The following is a 19,910-nucleotide window of genomic DNA, read 5'->3' as shown; positions in this document are numbered from 1 at the left end:
GCCGGTGAGTGTCTGCACAAACTCCATGCAATTATCCCCCCAATACTATGTTATGTCATCTAAGGCTAGTTTGACCTCTGGGTGGAGCATCCTATTATATGGTATCTGATCAGGCCTGGCGCAGTCTAAGGGGCACATAGTCACTTTGGCTTGCAACATGTTACGTGACGACTTGCAGGCACGTCCCATGCAGACAAAGCACATAGGTAGATAGTGTGGCTCCTCTGGGGCATTGTCATGGTTGAAAATCCTCTGTCGAGTCGTTTGATTCCCTACACAAATATTTTTTACAGATCAAAAGGGACATCGTATGGCCTATGCAAGAAATGTGCATTGTCTGTGTAGACAAGAGAGCGTGTTGGTACTTGTACTTCTTGGACCCCCTGTGACGATCAGAGTGCCGTGTTGATCAGGCCAAGGCGCCCACGGCAGGCAGCGGGAACTCGAACATTGCAAACGGCAAGGCCTCGTGATCGGGCGGGCCCTCTGCGGGATCCTCGGCTGGGCACAAGCAGGAAGCGGCGCCCGGCCCTTGTGCAAGCAGCATAGCCCAGCCAGCAGACCGCAGCAGGGCCGGTGCAGGTGACAAGGATCATCAGGGCCTGGAGTGTAGCGGCGAGGGGAAAAAAGCAAATGTGACAAGTTTGCAGCAGTCTGAGGCCGAGGTTGCAGCAGTGAGAGAGAGCCTGTTTGAGCAGGCAGCAGGGTTTAGTGAGTCTGAAGCAGAGCAGATTGAAGAGCAGGGTCTGGATGATCTGCCCTGGGGCAGTCCTGTGCGGGGGCAAGGCCCAGCCCTCGAAGAAAGTGACGAGGAAGTTGCCAAGCCCCAAAAGATGGCGCACAAGGGGTGCCTGCTTAGTTGAGGACTGTTTTCGTCCCGAGCTGGGCTTCCCTGAAAGCTTGAAGTTGCAAAATTGCAAGCTCAATTCTGTCCAGAAGCCATCACAGAAATTCTGTCAACAGCTCTAAACTGCAAGAGACTGCAAGAAATCTGCACAGCAAATGCATTTGCTGCCCTTTGTTGATCTGATACTCTCGGTGAAGCTTGTGCCTGCGCCCTTGTGTGACGCAGCACAGCCACTGGACTGACAGATCAGGTAGAGAAGCGAGAAGCCACTAGTGCCCCGGCTGTCTGGGTCAGCTGACCTGCAGGTCCATCTCTTTCAATAGATTCTAATCTACTTCTAGCATCATTGAGAACGCTGTCCTGTAAGGGGATCATCGAAATTGCCATTCCTGATAATGTTCATTACCCAGCATCCTTGCAAGTGGACAGAATCTGTTCTGAACACTTGGAATCCTTCACTTTTAAAACCTTCCTCTCAATCCCCTAATGTGCATGTCCATCTTCAGAGCTCCACATTCATAATACTGTATGAGCTTCATTGTCTTGCATACCCTGTGCAGGCCTTAATTGGTGCTGGCTGACAGTGTCCCTTGCACTCTGAGAAAGGGACTCTGACAACTCATCCAGTCCTTATTTCCCATGTCTATACATCATGCCTCGACCTCTGCATCTGCTCCCTGGGACACCGCTGCTTGAGAGCTGTTGGCTGCAGCAGCCATGACATCCAGCGCGATCTGCTCAAGGCATGCCTGCATGGTAGAATGCAAAGTCTGTGATTGTGCCTGGAGCGCAATGTTTAGCATCAGAAAATAAACACACAACACTTAAGCATTGAGCAACAGATTGGCATGCCTGGATCTTGATGGGCAGGTCCTCCAAAGAACTGTTGGCCAGCTGCAGAGCCTGCCTTTGAAAATCAGGGTTGTCACTACTGGACACGATGCCAGCAATGCTCCTGTGCAAGCATTTATAGAAAGTCACAGATATATCATGGGAGCACTGCTGTCTGCACACTGACTTTGCAGCCGTGTACCTTGAGATATGTGACAAACAAGCCATGCGCTGCTCAAAAGGACTCTGCATGGTCAGCGGCCGACTCTGCTTCAGTTTTCCAAGGGCATCTTCCACTGCATTCTTCACCAGCTTCGCCTGCCACACATGCCATGATACTTGAAAACAGCGCACATGCCTGGCCTCATCTGGTGTGCAGGAGCTTGAAATGGACACGGTCATGGCAGCTAAAAATTCATGCAATGTACCTCTAGCTGGAGCCAGAGACCTGGGGGCATGAGCCCCTTCTTTGGCTTCTTGAAGCTCAACTCTGATGACACCAGATGGAACACTATTAGCCGGATGTCTGTGCTGCTCTGATCCACAGTCTGCGCGAATTTGAGGGTAGCGCTCCCATCTGCATGCTTCACAATGCCCTGACAACACATGCATCCCACTCATTTCTTCCTGTTTTGAAGCGGCTCAGGTCCCACTGAAGCATTAAAGTCTGGCCTTAGCATGTCCACTTGCTTCACATGCCTTAAAAGATGTGAGGAAGATGATGAGGTGATGGGATTCAGGACCTCCAGGGGCATATTGTATTGGACCCAATCCACTCTCTCCAGTGCCTTCAGAATGCCATCTTGGGGGCGTTGCAGCAACCCGTAGTTCTCAAACAGCAAGAGCTTGACGCCTGGTGCCAACACAAGCAATGCGTTGACATCAGGATGCATGCGTGAAGATCAAGCATCCATGCGAGAAGTCACAGTAATGGCCACACATGTTTGGTATGTTGGAATAGCTTAGGAAGTACCTGGATGCTCTGCAGAAGTGTCATTAAGCAAAGCAACGTTCACGTGTTCTCCACTGGTAACCAGACCAGCACATGCTGTCCAGGTAGCTGCATGCAGCACATCATTGCCGAGTATCAAATTCACTGCAGACACTGTCTGCTAGTAAAAGCATGGCCATGAGCGCATGTCCAAATGGCAACAGGGAGGTGAGCACCTGATCTTGGCCTTGGTGCTGCGCCAGCCTGGTCAGAGCTGACAAACACGGCTGTCTGCTGAGATGTATCCGGCTCCTGGCTGCTTGGCAGTAGTTCTGCTGGCTCAGGCATAGGAGCCTCCAGGAAGTAGGCGCGCAGGCCTGCGAGCGAATAATGCTTTGCTGCTTTGACAAGTATTCACAGGCACATGCGCTTACTGGAAATACAGGTGGAGTTTGGATCCTGCTGAATGTTGATCACCCTCCGTCAGCCGCTCTGAAGGTGTCATGGTGTCCAGCGGAGGCTCCAGGGCAAATTGGATCTTCTTGGGCAATGGCTCCAACCCCATGCCCTGGGCAAAGGGAAACTCACATCTGATGCAGATAAAACACATGCATGTCAACCTGAAACAGAGTAGATGTCAATGGGTAAGGATGCTTGCAGCAAACCTGGACATGCTCATCAAAGCCCTGGATCCTCTGCTCCAGACTAGCAGGGGGCGCCACCATGAGGCTTGTCTCAACAGCGGCTTGCACAGCATTCAGCAGATCGAGCCAGTGACATGCGTCTGCAGTGACTGCAAATGACACCTCTGAGCCGCTGAATTGTCCATTTGGGCAGCCTTTTGCGCTGGATGGCAGCTCTGTCACATGTGGGACTGGCCGAAAGGGGCCCGTCATGGGGTCTGAGGTGCCCCTCTTGGCTGTGACAGCAAACTCTCTGCACAAGGTTTCATCAAGGCCTGCATGCAAAGACAGCCGTCACTTGGTGCATGTCTAGAATAAAAGGAGCTATGGGACGCACATGCGCTGTGCGTGCATACCTGTTGTTCGGATGTGCACAGTAATGGAGTCATCAAACACTCCTGTGCTGGACAGAACATTGAAGCTCCAGGCCACCTGCAGAAATAAGCTCGTCAAGAGGCTCTGCTCTAGCCTATTCCTTCTCAGTGATAGCCTCTGAAAAGTATGGAAGCACCTCCAGAGCTCCTGAGAAAGCTCGCCCTGTATCAGCAACTGCAGAAAAGGGATACTCAATCTCTGATGTGACAAAATTAAACTTCGTCTACGCATCTTAACTTCGGCTGCAGACATGTTAATCGCACCCGAAATGTCCACACACTGCTGTGAACTGACAAGCTTCACTGACACAGCGATATGCCCCGCTGGACGACAGGCCATGATTGCCCTTGATATTGCTGCTGAAACAACTCTGAATGTCCTAACCTCAGGCATGCTGTCCAGCATCGCTGCTGCGAGACGTCTCAAAGCTGATTGAGAACTGGCATGTGAAGCTGCAGAGGAGTAAGCCAGATATTTTCTTCTACGAAGCAATCACTCCTAAGAGTCTAACATTCGTTGCAATCAAATGTCGGGTGGCATTTGAATCCTGAGGACGAGGATCCTTTAGAAATTTCGAAGTCCAAGGATCTGTGATCTGACAATGCATGAAGATGCCAGCACATGCATTTTCCATTCAGCGTGTGGCATCTCATTTCCAGTTCAGTTCAAGCTGCACTTGAAAATTTAAATCAGCAGGCAAGGTTACTATCGATACAACTCTCCTTGTGGTGTTGAATAATGACCGCTTCCGAAGTGAAACTTAACCGGGCATTCACAAACAATGTCTTTTCGAGTTGGAGGCTTGGCTCTGGTCCACCTGCATCCCTCGTAGAAGACGTTCCTCTTCCAGGTTGCGTGCGCAGGAAAGAGCAAGAAAGCTATGATTACTTGCATACCCGGCTAGCTCTGCTGGCCAATCATGTGTATCAGGACGGAGAGATTCTGTACACATTCCTGACCGACTCCGACGATCTCAACTTGTATAGATATTCAAGCTCCTTGGGATTCAATCGACTGGCAGGTGAGATCATTAATCGTATCCATGTCCCACGAGGCAAGTAAAACATCTTGTGCATCAGTCCACAGGAACAGTACTTGAACACACATCTCGTCCAAGTAGAACATTCTGCTTGATTTTTGTTGTTTAAGCGCTCTAAGACTTAGAAGACCGAGATTTATTGCTATGTTGTCACAGCCCTTGGCACACCAGAACAGGTCACTGCACCTGGGGTTGTTGCTGCCCCAGATCTAGAGTGCTCGGTGGCGGCTGTGCAGATCCCAGATGATCAACACCAGGGCAGTGAAGCGCCCAGACTGTTCATTGCATCCAATGGCCATGGCGACATGGTGAACACTTGGGCTCCCACTTGGTTGACAAACAACGCCCGATCTGTCCAGCAGGTTGCACATGTCTCAGAGTGATGTCGATGGACATGTGTGCAGGTGATGATTGCCGAAGCGAGGGAATCCACAGTTGTCTCTGTATCTGTGAACTCAGCAAGACCCGCTTTGCAACCCTTCATTGTCGAAGCAGCCTATCACGTCCTTCCAGGTGAGGGCCCCAGAGCCATAGCATCAGCAATCATCGTTCTGACCACCCCGTTGGATTGCATGATTTCAGGGGCCTTCATACCTCATATGAAACGAAAGTAATAAATGCTTGGGATTTAAGTGCCACTAAGATATGCTGTGTGACAGGGATCCTGCGCGTGGTGCTGTGGTCGATCAAAGAAAAGACCAACGAGCATCCAGCATCATGCCAACTGCATCTGGCAACGGTTGCTTATGACCTTAAGGCCCGCGTAGCACACCTGGAGGCCTTACATCCGCTGGGTCAGAGCAAATTGCCGCCACAAGCGGTGGGTCCTCTGATTTATGCACATGCTTTCATTATGCTTTTATGCATGCATGCATCACAGGTCTGCCTTCATTTTAGCCTGTGCTGAGGTGAGCTCTCATGTGCAGGTTGTCGTATCTGCCAAGGATGATGCCGTGGCAATGGCTTACGACCCAGCAGATCCCCATGCGCCAGCTGGCAGCAATCCAGGCTTGGGAGCCAGTGGACTCCCTGACGGTGATCATTGTGCCCTTTCCTAGGAGCATTTTTTCTTCACATACTCCATGCCTCAGCAGCTAGCACGTACTACCACAAGCTGAAGGGCTGCTCGGGTTTGGGATAGGTTTCCAAGGGTGGCAAATACCTGCACCTGCAAAGCGCAGATGCTGCAATGGATCTGGATGATGATGTGCCGAGTCCGAGGACACTGCGAGCAGCTGCTGATCGGCTGGCTCAGTACACATCAGAGGCCCAGGAGCCCGCATCTGGGCCAGTCAGTAACGTTTTCTCAGACCTGTACTCTGAGGTAATCCAATGATATGGCTATGGCAATACCGTGCATCGCAGATTGAAAGTACATCCACACTTCTGATGGAATCTTACACTTGCAATCCAGTACTCAGTGAGACTACGTGTGTGTGTGCTTCAGGCAAGTCCAGCTGATGAGGCGACAACTCTAGAGCCAGAGTGCGTTGTGCATTACTTTTCATGCAGACCAGCAGCCGGCATTGAGCCTCCCACTCCCAGCAAGGATGATGTGCAGCTGTATGCAGCAGCAGCAGAGTCAGCAGAGGCCTCACCCCAGCAGGAAGCTCTGAATGCGCAGCCACGTCTTGTCAATGAGGTCTCATGCTCCCCATACAAGCTGCTGACTTCTCAGGCATCAGGCATCGACAGGTAAATATGTTGGAGCTGTTCGAAGGATTTCACAGAGGGGCAAAAGCCTGCTGTGGCAGGGTACCCACTTGCACTGAGATTTTGTCAGATATATTCCTGCTGAAGGACAGAACTGACGCATGTTACCAATGCCCTCAGGAATTCGGCCCTCTTGGGCCTCATCGATGATGTGGACACTGCGGTTGTCTCTCTCACCTGCAACAGCGCTGAGTCTACACCTTTCACTCTCGAGCATGTAGCCTCAGTGCCGGCCTTTGCTTATGTGGCAACAGGTGCGCATGCACTCTCAAGAGCAGAATCCTGTTCAGGTCCTCGTTGCAGGAAGCACACCTTGTCCATAACACCTTGTTGACTTGAGTGTTGATTTGAACCATTGCAGGGAAAACGCAGCGAAAATTTGTCCTGCTTGGAAATCCTGGGCAGAAGGTGGCCGCTGTCATTGTGGAGGCGAACAAGTTTGCCTTCATATACTATGCTGTCCCGAGTGACATCCCAAACGGCACCCATCAGGTAATTATACACATCATGATGATACTATGAGCACATGCAGATCTGGCATGCATGCTATGTTGACTCAGAATGTGTGCCCCCTTGCAGTTGCGGACAGGCGCCTGGCTGCTGGTGTTAAGCTAAAGAAGCTTTTCTTGTTGTAGGTGTTGGACCTGGGCTTGGCTAAACACGAAAATGTGATTGGAGCCGCTCTGCAGGCTGGCTTGCATGACAACAGCGCGACAAGGCTAGTGATAATGACAGAGAGTTCCTTGAAGGTGTTCGATGTGCTTTGATTGACCTCGCCAGAATGTCTGATTGTCTGCTGGAGTCAGGAGACCAGGACTGCACATGTGTACAAGGATTGGGTGATGCAGTGTAAACATATAAGTTGGCATTCATGCATTGGCCTAATGATACCATTTGGGGCATATTGGTGTCGATTGTTTTTGTCATGTGCGTTTGGAGCACTACGCCTGATTACATATCACACTCAAGACAAGAGGAATCACATCATGCCTCAATGCTGCTCTCCAGCTTGCTCTTCTTGTCAATGTGTGCTGCATCCTGCTCGTTGTCATCTTGCGCGCACTCATCCTCAATTTTGTGCTTTCTTTTGCCAATGCTGGGGCCCTCTAACTTCTTCCGCTGCGGTATGGTCGTTTCAAAGGCAGTACCCCAATCCTTGTGATCCAGATAGTTGACAAGGATTGTGAAGACCTGTCCAAGAACAAACAGCCATCAACCCACATGGTATGCTAAGGACTTGTCATGTGCCATGCCTGATCCATGCAGATAAAATTACATGAAAGGCTTTGGAACAAGCAGGCTGCGCACCTGGTTGACAGTAATCACAGGCGAGCTGCTCATCTGCATGTACTCATCAATAGGCAGTCGAGCTGTGGCTATGCCCTGGCTCACAGCCTTGTTGTAGCAGACATTTTTGTGGCGGTTCCGGTCAACTATGCCCCCAATGATGTAGGCTTTGCTGGGGTCCAGGGATGTGAGCTCATTCGGCGAATCTGCATTGGCAAGCATACGGCATCAAATAATAGCACGAAGAATATCCAAGATCAAAGTCACACTCATACCTAGATAATGAGACGTTAGAGATTGTACAAGGGGCGAAAACAAACCTGCTGTGAGATAGACGAGATCTGACAGATTGTCCTGGAAAGCTGTCATGTATGGCTCAGCATGGAGGGTGACCACCCAATTGTCTAAACCGGAGGCTTGCTTATGCAGCTGCTCTGACATGATTCCCTGCTTCAGCAGCCTGTGTCAGTGTCAGTGTCATCCTATTCTCTTTCCCATCAGATGCTGTGACAAAAATGCTCAGATCACAGGCGTACAGGCAATGTGTTTTCTCCCCACCTGAAGGCTGGTGAAGATGAGCTGGGCAGGGATTCGTGCTCGTGTGTTGGCACCGTAGCAGTGCAGCAGCTGCTGGCACAGGCTCTTGACCTCTGTAGGCGTCATCTTGTCTGCAAAGTCCAGGTCTATCAAGATGCGCTGGCCCTCGCTCTGCGCCTGCTGCAGCCGGGTCTTCCTCTCCAGAGCACTTTGCTTTCTTGCCTGCATGCCAGTTCCATCCCTCATCTTTCAATCCGCTACAGGGGGGCCTGCAGGGTTTGAGACATCAGCCGTCCTGCACTGAAGCCGGCATGACCTGCACATAGTCCTGATGCCGACAAAATTCTTTACAAGCAACTTTGTGACCAGATTATTCAAGTACTCTCTGTGTTGCCAGTTTCTAAGCAAGTGATTCCTGCTGACCCATCGTACCTGCCGTTTCTGAGACATTTGCTCTTCCCAAGCCTGCCTTTCCTCATCAGTCATGCCAGCAATCATCTTATGCACCTCAGCCAGCTTCTTCTCCTGATGCACCCTCTTTGCAGCCTTCTCCTCCAGCTTCTTGGCAGCCTTCTTAGCTTCGAACGCTGCCTGCTTTTTCAGCTTCTTCTGCTGATTTTTGGACAGTTTTGCTTGTACGTCTGCCGCTGGATCGCCATTGTTCTCGTCTGGGCTGATGGCCTCTACTCTGCAGGCTGCCTGTTCTTGCTCACTAACTACAACGGAGGCCATGTCTGCACAAGGTCCGCTGCCTACCCCATTCGAGGCAGCTCTATCGGAGACTGCCGCATCAGCATCTCCTGATTCAAGAACATCCCTGGCAGCCATGCTTTCCCCAACGCCAGATCACGGCTAGATCACTCATAAAGACTTCCCTCCATAAATTCAGACCAAGATGCACGATAATTCTCCTTAAATCGTCAAACTCAAGTGGCTGACAGTATGTCTTCTTTCCACCTGCAGAATAAATTAATTGTGCGTGAAGACACCAGGTGCAAACGCTGATCTAGTGGAAAATCTTCCGATGCGACATCAACGCAAACTCGCTGTTTCCGCCTATCAACACCTCTTGAATGTCTCAAATATATATCAAGCTGAAATTGGATGGAAATTGCACGACAAGGACTCCTTGTCAAGGAGTGCCTTCAAACCCTGAATTCCCCTGACATGTAACTTGCAGGGTCTCAACATATCGACATTTCGAAGACCTGGCCGCAAAGTTTGATTCCGTGACCATTTGCAAAGGCAGGCGGCGTCTTGATTGTCCTGAAGCACATTGCTACGTGTAGTTTTGTTGGTGAGAAAGAGGAAAAGGAGCTCCTTTGAGAGTTGCATATACAAGATGGAGAGCACCTTCTGGGGTGTCGTAGTCCAGCCTGGCAAGGCGCAGCCGTTCGTGCCCCCGCCAGTGGATGCGAAATTGCATCTGTCACAGGTAGAATTGACTACGCAAACAATCTTGCTGGGCGCGCCTTGTATGGCGTGACTTCAGGATCCGGCTAGGTGTCAGTATTGGCAGTGCCGCCAAGGGACTCCGCTCTTCTCACGAGCCGAATGTTACCTTCAGAAAATAAAATTATTGAGTTCTGCAGCTCATCCATATGACTAATCGCAAGCAACGGCCGCCACGCCCTTTTTCCACATCTTTGCTTATCACAGCCTACTCATCACACAGGCTCACTACAGCTTACATGCTAGGAAATAAAGAATCGTGCTTTCGGGATTTTGTTTAATACCGCTGAGCATGCGCGCTCTTCCAATTTGGCCCACCAGGTGCTGATCCATGTCACGTGAAGGTACTAGCATAGCTGCTCTTTCCAATAGATTTCCCTGGCAACATTACAGGCAACGCTGTCCATGGATGCCGACAATGGATCGAAGGTGGGGCTGACTTGCACCATGGGAGAGGATGGCGACGAAGAAGTGCTGCTGTGCACGCTGCGCGAGGGCGCCACAGAGTCACAGAGCCTGGACCTTGTCTTTGATCACTACACCGAGTTTAAGGTCCAGGGCTCAGCTGCGGTGCATCTGACTGGCTACTACATGCCCGAGTACGAGGAAGGTGTGTGCCTGCCCCTTTTGGGGCTCGCTCCGCTTTGTTTTCTGCTTTCTCAACGACAGGCAGCTGGCCACTTGGGCATTGCTCTTCTTAACTAAGTCATCAGTACTTCAACATCTGGCAGCGGAGCAAAGTTGGCTGAGAGAGTGTGATTTTGGTTTTTCAGCGGAAACATCCACTGATGAGGAAGAAGATGAGGAAGACGATGAGGAGCTGCTGATGGACCTGTCTCCAGAGGAGGCTGCTGCCCTTGAGCAGTACCAGCGCTCCTCCCGCTTCCCCTCCAAGATCAAGTTTGAGGAGGCCAGTGATGACGAGGTGTGCGCACCCCCTTCAGCTGCTTAATTCCTGCATGTACCCACTCCGCATGCACCAGGCTTGTTGCACTGCTGTAGCACTATGCCCGTATGAGAAGCGGGGTCAGGACCAGCATGTGTACTTGAAATCCACTGGACCCTAAGGTGCCACCCTGACCTGCTTGATATGAAAACACCTAAAAGGAACGGCAGGATGCAGAAACAGGCCTGGCTCGGTCATGGGGGCACTCAGTCTCTCAAGTATTGAGACGATTAATGGGCAGAAATACCACATGCAATAGAGCAAGACTTGTCGCGAGCTTCACCCCAATAAGATTGGCAAGGAAGGTTGCCAGCTTCATTTTGTTCTGGCATTCAGGAAGATGATGACGAGGATGATGACCAGGAAGAAGACACTGATGACGACGAAGAGGGCATGATGATCTTGGGGCCTGATGATGAGAACAACATCACCATCGTGGAGCTGAACGATGATGGCACCGAGAAGGCTGACAGTGATGTGCGCTGGCTCTCCTCTTCCAAGCTCACGTTTGTTGAAACAAGCTTTTGCATTGCAACCAGGAATGGCATCCCTGATAGCTTGCCTTATGCATCCCTACTGTTATGTCATTCTTCAGGGTGTCCCTTCTAGGCATTGCCGCATGCGCTGTGGAAGCTGAGCAAGCGTCCACTTACACATGCTTGGGACTCATGCAGGAAGATGAGGAGGAAGAGGATGATGAAGAGGAGGATGAAGAGGAGGAAGATGAGGAAGATGTGGAGGACATGATTCCTGGGGGCGAGGCGCCGAGGGTGATCCAGGTGACTGGACCGGAGGCTGAGAAGGCCGGCAAGAGGAAGGCCGCGGACGAGGCCAAGCAGGGCGGTGCTGCAACCAAGAGGTGAGCTAATGGACTGCAGCAACAGAATTTTGCAGGTTCTTGGGACACGACGCGCTGTCGTTGTGTGTGATCTGATCTACCTGCAGATCCCGTGATGCGCATGTTGTTGTAGATAGTGAAGCTCATTGCTGACAGGAGTTTTGTATGTGTAGGAACAAGAAGACTGCTGCGGATGTTGCGGTCAAAGAGGCACCAGCAGCGCGGGAACAGGTGCAGCTCTTGACCCCATTCACCTCTGAGCTTTAATGCTTGCATGCACAACATGACCACCACAAATTGCTGATGGTTTTTCTTTGCTAAGCCACAAGTAAATTGTAATTATGGTGTTTGCTGTCACCAACAGGAGGAGGAGGCACAGCCTGCTGCTGGCAAGAAGGCAAAGAAGGGCAAGAACGGCACTGGTGCGTCTCTGCTGAGCACCTGGCACGCTGAGCCCCTCCAGCCAAAGAAGGGAAAGAATGGCAACGGGACAGAGGCAACTGCTGTTGATGAAGGGGCTGGAGGTATGCATTTGTCGGGATTCCCAGGGGGCCACACTCAGTAGCATTACTGATGTGTCATGCTTCCCTGCTTGCATCATGATCAACAATGTGCGGTGCATGTTGCAGAAGAAGATGCTGCGGCAAGAGCGATTCCCATCAAGAACGGACGGCCGAGCATCAAGAAATTTGACAACGGCTTCATCATCGAGGAGACACACATGGGCGCTCCTGATGGCAAGGTGCTCATCCCTCCCCACCCCTGTGACTTTTAAGCACCATGTGCACCTTCCAGCGCTAAGATATTTATGGCCATGGCACGGCGTTCTGTAAACGACCGTGCTTTGAATGGCGACTGCCTACCTTCTTGTCCGTTTCTTTGCATGTTTGGCAGCTCCAATTGAGTTTCGCTGTGTTTGCTCTGCTACAGCTGGCCAAGTTGGGTCAGAAGGTGGGAGTGCGCTACCGCGGCACTCTGGCCAAGAGCGGCAAGGTCTTCGACGAGACCAAGGGCAACAAGACCTTCTCCTTCCGCCTGGGTGAGCGCTACATCTCTGCAACGAGCCTTTTCATGTTCCCTTCCATCATGCAATTTGTTTAAGATGTGTCTCTTGAGGGGCACAGCTCTGGCTGCCATGGCTCGTGTGACACTGTCCATCAGGTTCTTTGATCTGTTTACTGGCGGCTTAGTAAGTGGTAGACTTGCAGTCCAGTCAGCAGTCCACTGTAACAATTAGACGTGTCAGCAAGAGTCCTCCAGCTCATCAGAAACGGATATTCTTCCTGGGCCTCTTTCGATGAGCAAGGCAGGCTTGCGTCCGCCGAGGCATTGCCCTGCAGCCACTTGGGGTGACAAAATAAACCGTGCCACCCTTGCCTTTCTTGGCATCTACCCGGAAGACCCAGAGAAGAGCAGAAGAGAGGGAGGCAAGATAGACATTGCGTGGGCTCACGGAACAGTGAAGGCTGACTCATACATCATGCAATCTGTGTGACGCAGGCGTGGGAGAGGTGATCAAGGGCTGGGACCGGGGTGTGGTGGGCATGCGCGTGGGGGACAAGCGGCGGCTGACAGTCCCCCCGCAGATGGCCTACGGAACCAGCGGTGTGCGGGGGGCCATCCCCCCCAACGCAACGCTCAACTTTGACGTGGAGCTTGTGGATGTCAAGGGCAGGTAGAAGCACCCTGAAATCCTGGCCCTCATAGCATTACCTTTTAAGACCAAAGCAGTATGCTGCAGAGGCGGTTATGCATGGGGTCTCCAGCAGCCATTCAAGTCGTCTCATAGATCTACTTCGCGCATTCTTGGCAGAAAGTGTGTGCATCAGGCCGTAGCCTCGCAGCTTTATTTTTGCATTTGCAGACTCTTTCTGCACGATCAAGAGGGGTGCAGTCAAATTGCGGGAGGATGCTCTGAGAACCACTCGCTGTAGTGTCTGCTCATTGAAAGCTTTTGGGTCGTCTGTGCCACATAATGGATGACGGGCTCACAAGTGTCGGTGCCCCATGGAATGATGACCTGTTCTTGAGGCTAACTGCGTTGGAATAAGATGCATATTCAAGCTTTGAACAGCTGCGATTGCGTGGAAGTGAAGTTGATTTTGTGAAGATTGAAATTTTGCAGCCTACAGGCTTGGCCATGGTTGTCTCCTCATTGCCACGATGTAAAACTTTAGACATTTGGCAAATGCTTCGTGGCGGTTCAGAATTGCCCTGCAGAGCTGGTGCACAAGAAGCACATCCTGCTGAGTCCTGTGGCCAGCTGCAGATGGCCCATCTGGACACGCCATTGCATGTCTAGACAAATTTTTGCTGCAGGAATCACAATGTGTATGCATTGCTGTTTTTGCTTTCCCTTTGCTGCAATGCTACATTATATACATAACATATCTGACATCTGGTTCTTCATTGACTTTCTCATGAGAGTTTCTCAGATCAGCATCACCTCATTTCCTCTTGAGAGTCTTGAGTTCAGACATATATGCATGCACAGCGGACTTGATGGGCAACAATATGCCCAGAACTTGGGCAAAAGGTGATTGCAGCACCAAAAACGGCGATGAATGTTCACTTGAAGCGACAGGAGATCATCTCAGCCCACAGCAGGCATTACTAGCTGTCAGAAAAAAGGCGCCCAATGATGGGAAGTGACTTCTGATACACCATCGTTATTGCAGACAGTGGGTGGTTCAAAATATTCCATGATGCCATACAAGACATGAACTTCAGTCAAGTAATGCACATGTGCTGGTTTGCTTCTGCCCTGTTGAAATATACCCATCATGAGACTGTACACCTCAGGCATGGCTCCTCCTAGCCTAGAAAGGCGTCCCATTGTTGGCTGTCCTGATGACCTGCAGGACAGCTGCGCACAGAAAAGGGATAGTGTAAGTGATCGGTAACGTTGCCCTGCACATTGGGTGGTACAGGTCAGCACAGGTCAGCAAGGAAGACACACATCTGCAGCGGTGCTTGAAACTTACCAGATCCCACCAAGACGAATGCGAAGAAGCCTAGCAGCCAAGGCCCAGCAGAAACTGACGTCTTGGACTTCTGCATGTGCAGGACATCATGTTCAGAGGAATCGCACAGCTGAATACTGCAGCCTGATTTGAGACTGGCAAAATTTCACTTTCTCATAGTAGAAAGCCACAGCAATTGCGCAGGACACAAGCATTCAATTATTACAGGTTGAATTTCTCATTAGCGACAATGATGGGGGAGATTGGTGAGTAAAAACGCACCTCCTTGCCATCCCACACCTTTCCGCGCTTATGGATGTTGTTGTGGTACTTGTCGCTCTTGGCGTTGGCAATGCGCTTTGAGTAGCTCTGTAACACAACAAAATACTGATCTAATCCGCGCACACGGGATGAACGCAAAAAAAATTCAACTGTTCACTCAGGGTGCGTTTTCACGAAGCTTGCAAGTTGGGCAAACAAATGAGTGCATAAAACATTGGTACGGAGAGCATATTGAATGTCACACATTGTATAAGCAATTTGAGCTGAATCACACGCTCAAGCACCCTTACCATTCTGGATTTTGTACAAAGAAGCTGAAGTAGCCTAGGAAAAAGTCGAAGTCCTCACAAAGGATCAAGAATGCGGCAGATTCTACCGAATGTGACAGGATGTGCCAGGATATGGCTAAAGGACAGGCGAATTGTTACTCAAAGGTATCACAGGCAGCAATGCGGGGACTTTTAGCTCCTTTGCGGGCGAGTTCCCCGCGGTGGGGTCGGTCGGGCGTCATGGCCTTGACACGTGTGGGGGAGCCATTGATTTGAACGGCAAAGTTGACGAGGCGGTGGCATGCAGCTTCGCCATCAGCTTCCCACAGATTTGTGAGCCTTGCTCCAGGACATCCCACAATGTACCGCTCAACGAGTTCCAGACACTGCGATCGGCTGCGCAATGACTGATGTGATGGCTGGCCGCCTTGGGGAGTCATATGACCATGCATCATGATGCCTCATGATGACCAGGCTGATCAGGCCAGGGCCCCGGCGGTTTTCAGCATGATCATGCATGATGACACTGCCGCAGCATGCTGCAATGTCCCATGAGGCATGGCTCGCAATTGCACATAACAGCTGTATACAACCATCCCGGGTGTTGGACCAGCTTGGATATGCCCAATGGGCAGGCCAGGCTGGCGCAATTCCAGCACCAAGCTCAAATGATCTGCAAAGTTGATGCATATTTACCTGCAGAAATCCTACACCACTGGTCAGTTGTGTCTGTTGCTACTCAGTATCAATAATGCTCAAAATACTCCTGAACCAAGTAATTCTGACACAAAAGGTTGCATTGTCCTCCGCTACATCATCATCCTCTGGCTAGCATCAGTACCCTTCAAAACACAGAACTCTCTGCTCGCTCCCTCGCTCAAGCATACTCAACGAAATTGAGAGTTCGTGCCTGCCACTTAAATTTGCAGGCCATAATCCTGGTGTCCTAGATCTGTGTACAGACGCGTACTGTCCGCAATAGAAACCCAGGAGCTCGTGCTGCCTAGGAGGCGGCAGTGGGCGCCTTGAAGTAGGTGTTGGGAACGAAGGGCATCTTGGTGACGACGGCGGGGTTGATTTTGCCGCGCACTTCCACCTGCAGCTCCGTGCCTGACTTGGCGTATGCCTTCTCCACGTAGCCCATGGCAATGTTCTTCTTCAGGCACGGGCTGAAGGCTCCGCTCGTCACCTCGCCAACCTGCACCAGCATCCATATCAATATCCTGTCAAGGAAGACCTGGCAGCAAATGGCCTGCATAAGCACGTTCTGCAACCAAAGCACTTGATCTGCGATCTGTGACACTTGAGGTTTCTGCACAGTATCATTCATCATCAATCATTTGTTTCACAACAGCATTGTACCCAGTATTGCTGCATCATGCCGGACAGTCACAAATGGGGTCTTTGTGGAGCCGTGCAAGAGCAAGGGATGGGTCAGGTCTGCCCACCTCCTTGCCCTCCATGGTGAAAATCTTGCTGTGCTGCCTGGCAGGGGCGCCGGTGGAGACCAGGCCCACCCGCCTCTGGGACACACCCTCCGCCAGCTGCTTCTTGATGACCTGCACAGCGCACAGTCCATCAGCAGGCAGGCAAGCTCCGATTGTGGATTTAGATGTCACGATGCAGAAAGGCCCCGGCTGGTGGGGGGCACTGTAGACATTGAGCACCGCGCCCACGGTTGATTGGGTCATATCTACATCCGGCAAGTCCAACAAGGGGCAGGACTTGCGGCAGCCTTTACATGCAGCTTGTCTGCAGACTCACCTTTCCTCTGGCAGATAAAGCTAGTGATAGTTTTATAGAAATAACGCAAGTTTATGAGCCCAGAAGTTCTATGAGCCAAAGAAGCGCACCTCTCCGCCCAGGAAGTCGCATGCCTCGCGTCTGCGCTTGCCGATGGTCCACGTGAGACCAGCCTCCACTGGAGTCTTCCCCTCATCCAGGTCATTCCCTGCACAAACCCCATCAAACCTCTTCGATGAAAACAAAACACCTTCCAGCATGAGGAAATTTCAAGGCCAGATGGCCTCTGCAGCAATCTGAACAAAATCGGAGAGTGTGCGCACCGTAGAGGCAGAGGCCGGCTTCGAGGCGGAGTGAGTCGCGCGCGCCGAGGCCGCACATGCGGATGCGCGGGTTCTCCAGCAGCTTCTTGGTCAGCTCCAGCGCCTTCTCGTCCGGCGCCGAGATCTCAAAGCCGTCCTCCCCAGTGTACCTGCAAACATGCAGGTCAGAAACCTCTGGCCCCCAATCCAAATTGCCCACTTTACCTGGAGGCATGCAAGTGACCAGACCTCTGTTCCCTGTTGACTTTCATAGTGCAGCATGCAATGGCACTCTGTGGCTGGAGGTATCCCCAACTGAAGTATCTAGTGCCGCATGCAATAGTATTTCACTTTCTTGGGGTGTCAAGAGGGGACGAATAGGGTTGACAGAGGTGGTAAGGGCGCACCCAGTGCGGGTGAGGTAGCAGGGGATGCCGGCGATGTTGAGCTTGTGGAAGTCGCTGAAGTACACCTTGGACAGGTCCACGTCGACCAGCGGCTGCAGCGTCTCCACCGCTGCCGGGCCTTGCAGCGCGAGCAGCGAGCGGTCGTCGTGCACTGTCATCTCCACGGCACCACCTTCGCTCTGTTGCACATTTTGCATGCGTCACTTTGTTCTTGGGCGACAAGCAAGCTTCTAACAGGTTCATGGTATGTGAAAGATACCATGACCACAACGATGGCAGAATTCCTGATTAAGAGCAGGACATTTCAGTGATTGAAAGATGCAATTGGTAATGCGACACATGGGTGACAGAGTGGTTCTGTACCTTGTACTTGTCCAAGTGTTTGCCGATATGGGCCAAGTCCTTTTCGCGGCATCCTGCGTTCACGACGAGGTAGATCTCGTCGTCTGCCACCTGCAGGGAGGTAAGTCTGTGACCAAATTTGGTTCTTAATCTTGAAGTACACCCAGGTGCACAGCAGCCATTTACCTCAACTTTCTGTCCTTATAATATTAAACGCTTGCAGTCTTCGCATGCGTCTTCATACCTTGGTGATGACAGTGTCATCGATGATGCCACCCTGCTCGTTCGTGAAGACGCTCAAGCTGCCTGATCCATTCTTGATGCCCGCCACATCGCCAACCACCAGCTTCTCCAAGAATGCAACAGCATCTTTCCCCTGCAGGCTGTCACGTCTGAGTTCCTCCAGACCATGAGTACCAGCAGATCTGCTCACAAACCTCTGAACATTAGCCTTACCTTGAGAGTCAGGCCGCACATGTGGGACACATCGAAAATGGAACCATTCTCTCTGCAATGCTTTGTGGCATCCATGATGGAATCCTTGTATTGGATTGGCATGGACCAGCCAGCGAAGGGGACCATTTTCCCTGGACACCATCAATACAGTCTCATAATTGGATCATAGAGAACATATTTGTCTTGATATTGGAATTGAGGATTATAAATTGTACATTTATGCAGATGTGACGTTGTTTGGAGTGTCACGACACTCCGATCAGCCAGACGAATTCGACAGAGGGGGGAGCAAAAAGTGCACCACCTCCATACTCCACATGGAAGTCGTACAGAGGAGTCTTGGAGAGTGAGGCTTCATCAGCAAATCCTCTGCTAAGAAACGAGTGAGGGAGTGCGCAAGAACTGCTGGCCAAGTTTCCTCTGCACAGACTGGTCCTCAATTGAGGCAACAGTCTCAGAACCTGGCGTGACATAGCTACAATCGCAGTGTTGTCCTCACAATTGGACCAACACGAGGAAGTGTGACCTTTTATGGATCAAATGTCCCGTCCAATCTGTGCCACAAAGCCGAGTCTAATGCAGTTCCCTCGAAAGGAAAATTTTGAGGGTTTGCAAATGGATTTTGAATTGAAGGGTTTGCGACGGAAGCTGGTTTCAATTTTGACGGATCTCGATTTTCTCTGATTCATCGGTGTCAATATCAGCTCTATAAATAAAGTTTGTGGGACGTAGGATCAATCATCACGACGCTTTTATACGTTGACGTGGGAAATTGACCTACCTGGTGCAAGAGCAGATCAAGATGGCTGGTCTTTTCTGAGGCAGAACGGGTGCATCATTGGCGGACTTAGTGTAATTCTGTTGGAATGCAACATTACCGTCTATCATAAAGTAAGACAGCAGCCAGATGGCAGCAGCAACTCTCCCGAGTGCTAATAAAGCAGTGTTTGCCTTCATTGCTGAAGCACTGGAAACTGGCAACATCAAAAACCGAATTGAGACCTCCGTCCACGAATTTGATGACTGTCAGTATCACTTGTCTAGATCAAAGGCAGATCCCGAATGCCTCAGTTTGTCATTCAAGTATTCTTACACCATCTCTCTGATAGCAAGCCTAGCCCTGATAGAGGCATACCAAGGCTTTGCAACGATAATAGAGCACCCTGAACCAGATTTCCAGCTCACTTTGCAGGTGACAACGTGTTCTGTCCCCTTTGTTACTTGCAATGATGACACCGCCTCTTGACTGCCTAACGACTGTGCCCCTGAGCAGGTCTCTCTTGCAGCCCTTCGTGATCAGGAGCCACAGCAGAGAAACATCAGCTTGGAGAAGCTTGCAAGCATGCGCATGTACATTACTGGTGCTGTGTTGAGGTGAGGGCTGATTTTGCTTGCCAACATCCGCTGTCGTTCACAGAACTTCCTGCCAAAAACTGTCCCTCTTTGCTGTATCTGAAGCTCTGCATAGTTTTCTGCAGGTCAATGTTGGGAAGGCTGGTTGATGGAACACTCTTAGAATGCCAGGAGGCAGTGCTGTGCCGACCAGGACAGCCATTCTTTGTGGAAGGCCGGCCTGATCGCCTGACAGCCCTGTTTCCAATGTACCTCAGGGGCACATCAGATGATGCGCTGACCACAGCATTTGCCCAGGTGATTAAGTTACCTTG

The 19,910-nt window shown here is 51.0% G+C and overlaps 7 protein-coding genes across 7 annotated transcripts; 3 read left to right on the top strand and 4 right to left on the bottom strand.

The window, feature by feature from the left end:
- Positions 1-1,497: 1,497 nt before the first annotated feature.
- COCSUDRAFT_63060 (hypothetical protein) lies at positions 1,498-4,072 on the bottom strand (the record flags this gene model as incomplete). The annotated part of the gene is made up of 8 exons (XM_005648013.1): positions 1,498-1,596; positions 2,107-2,274; positions 2,422-2,531; positions 2,846-2,986; positions 3,087-3,177; positions 3,275-3,528; positions 3,649-3,724; positions 4,052-4,072. The coding sequence occupies 8 exons, from the start codon at positions 4,070-4,072 to the stop codon at positions 1,498-1,500; spliced, it is 960 nt and encodes a 319-aa protein (XP_005648070.1).
- A 1,823-nt stretch (positions 4,073-5,895) lies between these two features.
- Positions 5,896-7,289, top strand: COCSUDRAFT_65962 (hypothetical protein; the record flags this gene model as incomplete). Its single annotated transcript, XM_005648012.1, has 5 exons — positions 5,896-6,030; positions 6,154-6,401; positions 6,540-6,673; positions 6,781-6,911; positions 7,055-7,289. The coding sequence occupies 5 exons, from the start codon at positions 5,896-5,898 to the stop codon at positions 7,184-7,186; spliced, it is 780 nt and encodes a 259-aa protein (XP_005648069.1). The 3' UTR covers positions 7,187-7,289.
- Positions 7,290-7,354: 65 nt separating this feature from the next.
- On the bottom strand, positions 7,355-9,299 carry COCSUDRAFT_47329 (hypothetical protein). The gene is made up of 5 exons (XM_005648011.1): positions 8,676-9,299; positions 8,265-8,465; positions 8,027-8,153; positions 7,728-7,912; positions 7,355-7,610 (listed from the first exon to the last, which is right to left on the bottom strand). Exons 1-5 carry the CDS (start codon positions 9,069-9,071, stop codon positions 7,404-7,406), a joined length of 1,116 nt encoding a protein of 371 aa, XP_005648068.1. The 5' UTR covers positions 9,072-9,299; the 3' UTR covers positions 7,355-7,403.
- A 193-nt stretch (positions 9,300-9,492) lies between these two features.
- Positions 9,493-11,944, top strand: COCSUDRAFT_33101 (hypothetical protein). The gene is made up of 7 exons (XM_005648010.1): positions 9,493-9,678; positions 10,089-10,305; positions 10,469-10,620; positions 10,978-11,118; positions 11,361-11,500; positions 11,653-11,704; positions 11,839-11,944. Exons 1-7 carry the CDS (start codon positions 9,586-9,588, stop codon positions 11,914-11,916), a joined length of 873 nt encoding a protein of 290 aa, XP_005648067.1. The 5' UTR covers positions 9,493-9,585; the 3' UTR covers positions 11,917-11,944.
- Positions 11,945-12,406: 462 nt separating this feature from the next.
- Positions 12,407-13,158, top strand: COCSUDRAFT_15215 (peptidyl-prolyl cis-trans isomerase; the record flags this gene model as incomplete). Its single annotated transcript, XM_005648009.1, has 2 exons — positions 12,407-12,518; positions 12,980-13,158. Coding segments are annotated over 2 exons (291 nt in total), but the record flags the coding sequence as incomplete, so codon positions are not given.
- Positions 13,159-13,844: 686 nt separating this feature from the next.
- COCSUDRAFT_33099 (ribosome associated membrane RAMP4) lies at positions 13,845-15,159 on the bottom strand. Its single transcript, XM_005648008.1, has 4 exons — positions 15,015-15,159; positions 14,725-14,811; positions 14,464-14,533; positions 13,845-14,345 (listed from the first exon to the last, which is right to left on the bottom strand). Exons 1-4 carry the CDS (start codon positions 15,015-15,017, stop codon positions 14,299-14,301), a joined length of 207 nt encoding a protein of 68 aa, XP_005648065.1. The 5' UTR covers positions 15,018-15,159; the 3' UTR covers positions 13,845-14,298.
- A 388-nt stretch (positions 15,160-15,547) lies between these two features.
- On the bottom strand, positions 15,548-18,716 carry COCSUDRAFT_28888 (glycine cleavage system, T protein; the record flags this gene model as incomplete). Its single annotated transcript, XM_005648007.1, has 9 exons — positions 15,548-16,191; positions 16,442-16,552; positions 16,847-16,944; positions 17,060-17,208; positions 17,446-17,624; positions 17,809-17,898; positions 18,032-18,163; positions 18,244-18,374; positions 18,545-18,716. The coding sequence occupies 9 exons, from the start codon at positions 18,714-18,716 to the stop codon at positions 15,997-15,999; spliced, it is 1,257 nt and encodes a 418-aa protein (XP_005648064.1). The 3' UTR covers positions 15,548-15,996.
- Positions 18,717-19,910: the final 1,194 nt, after the last annotated feature.

This window comes from Coccomyxa subellipsoidea (assembly GCF_000258705.1).
Source record: "Coccomyxa subellipsoidea C-169, whole genome shotgun sequence".
In the NCBI taxonomy this organism is placed as follows: domain Eukaryota; kingdom Viridiplantae; phylum Chlorophyta; class Trebouxiophyceae; family Coccomyxaceae; genus Coccomyxa; species Coccomyxa subellipsoidea.
Note: the sequence above shows the minus strand (reverse complement) of the source record. Positions and strands in the feature narration are given on the sequence as shown.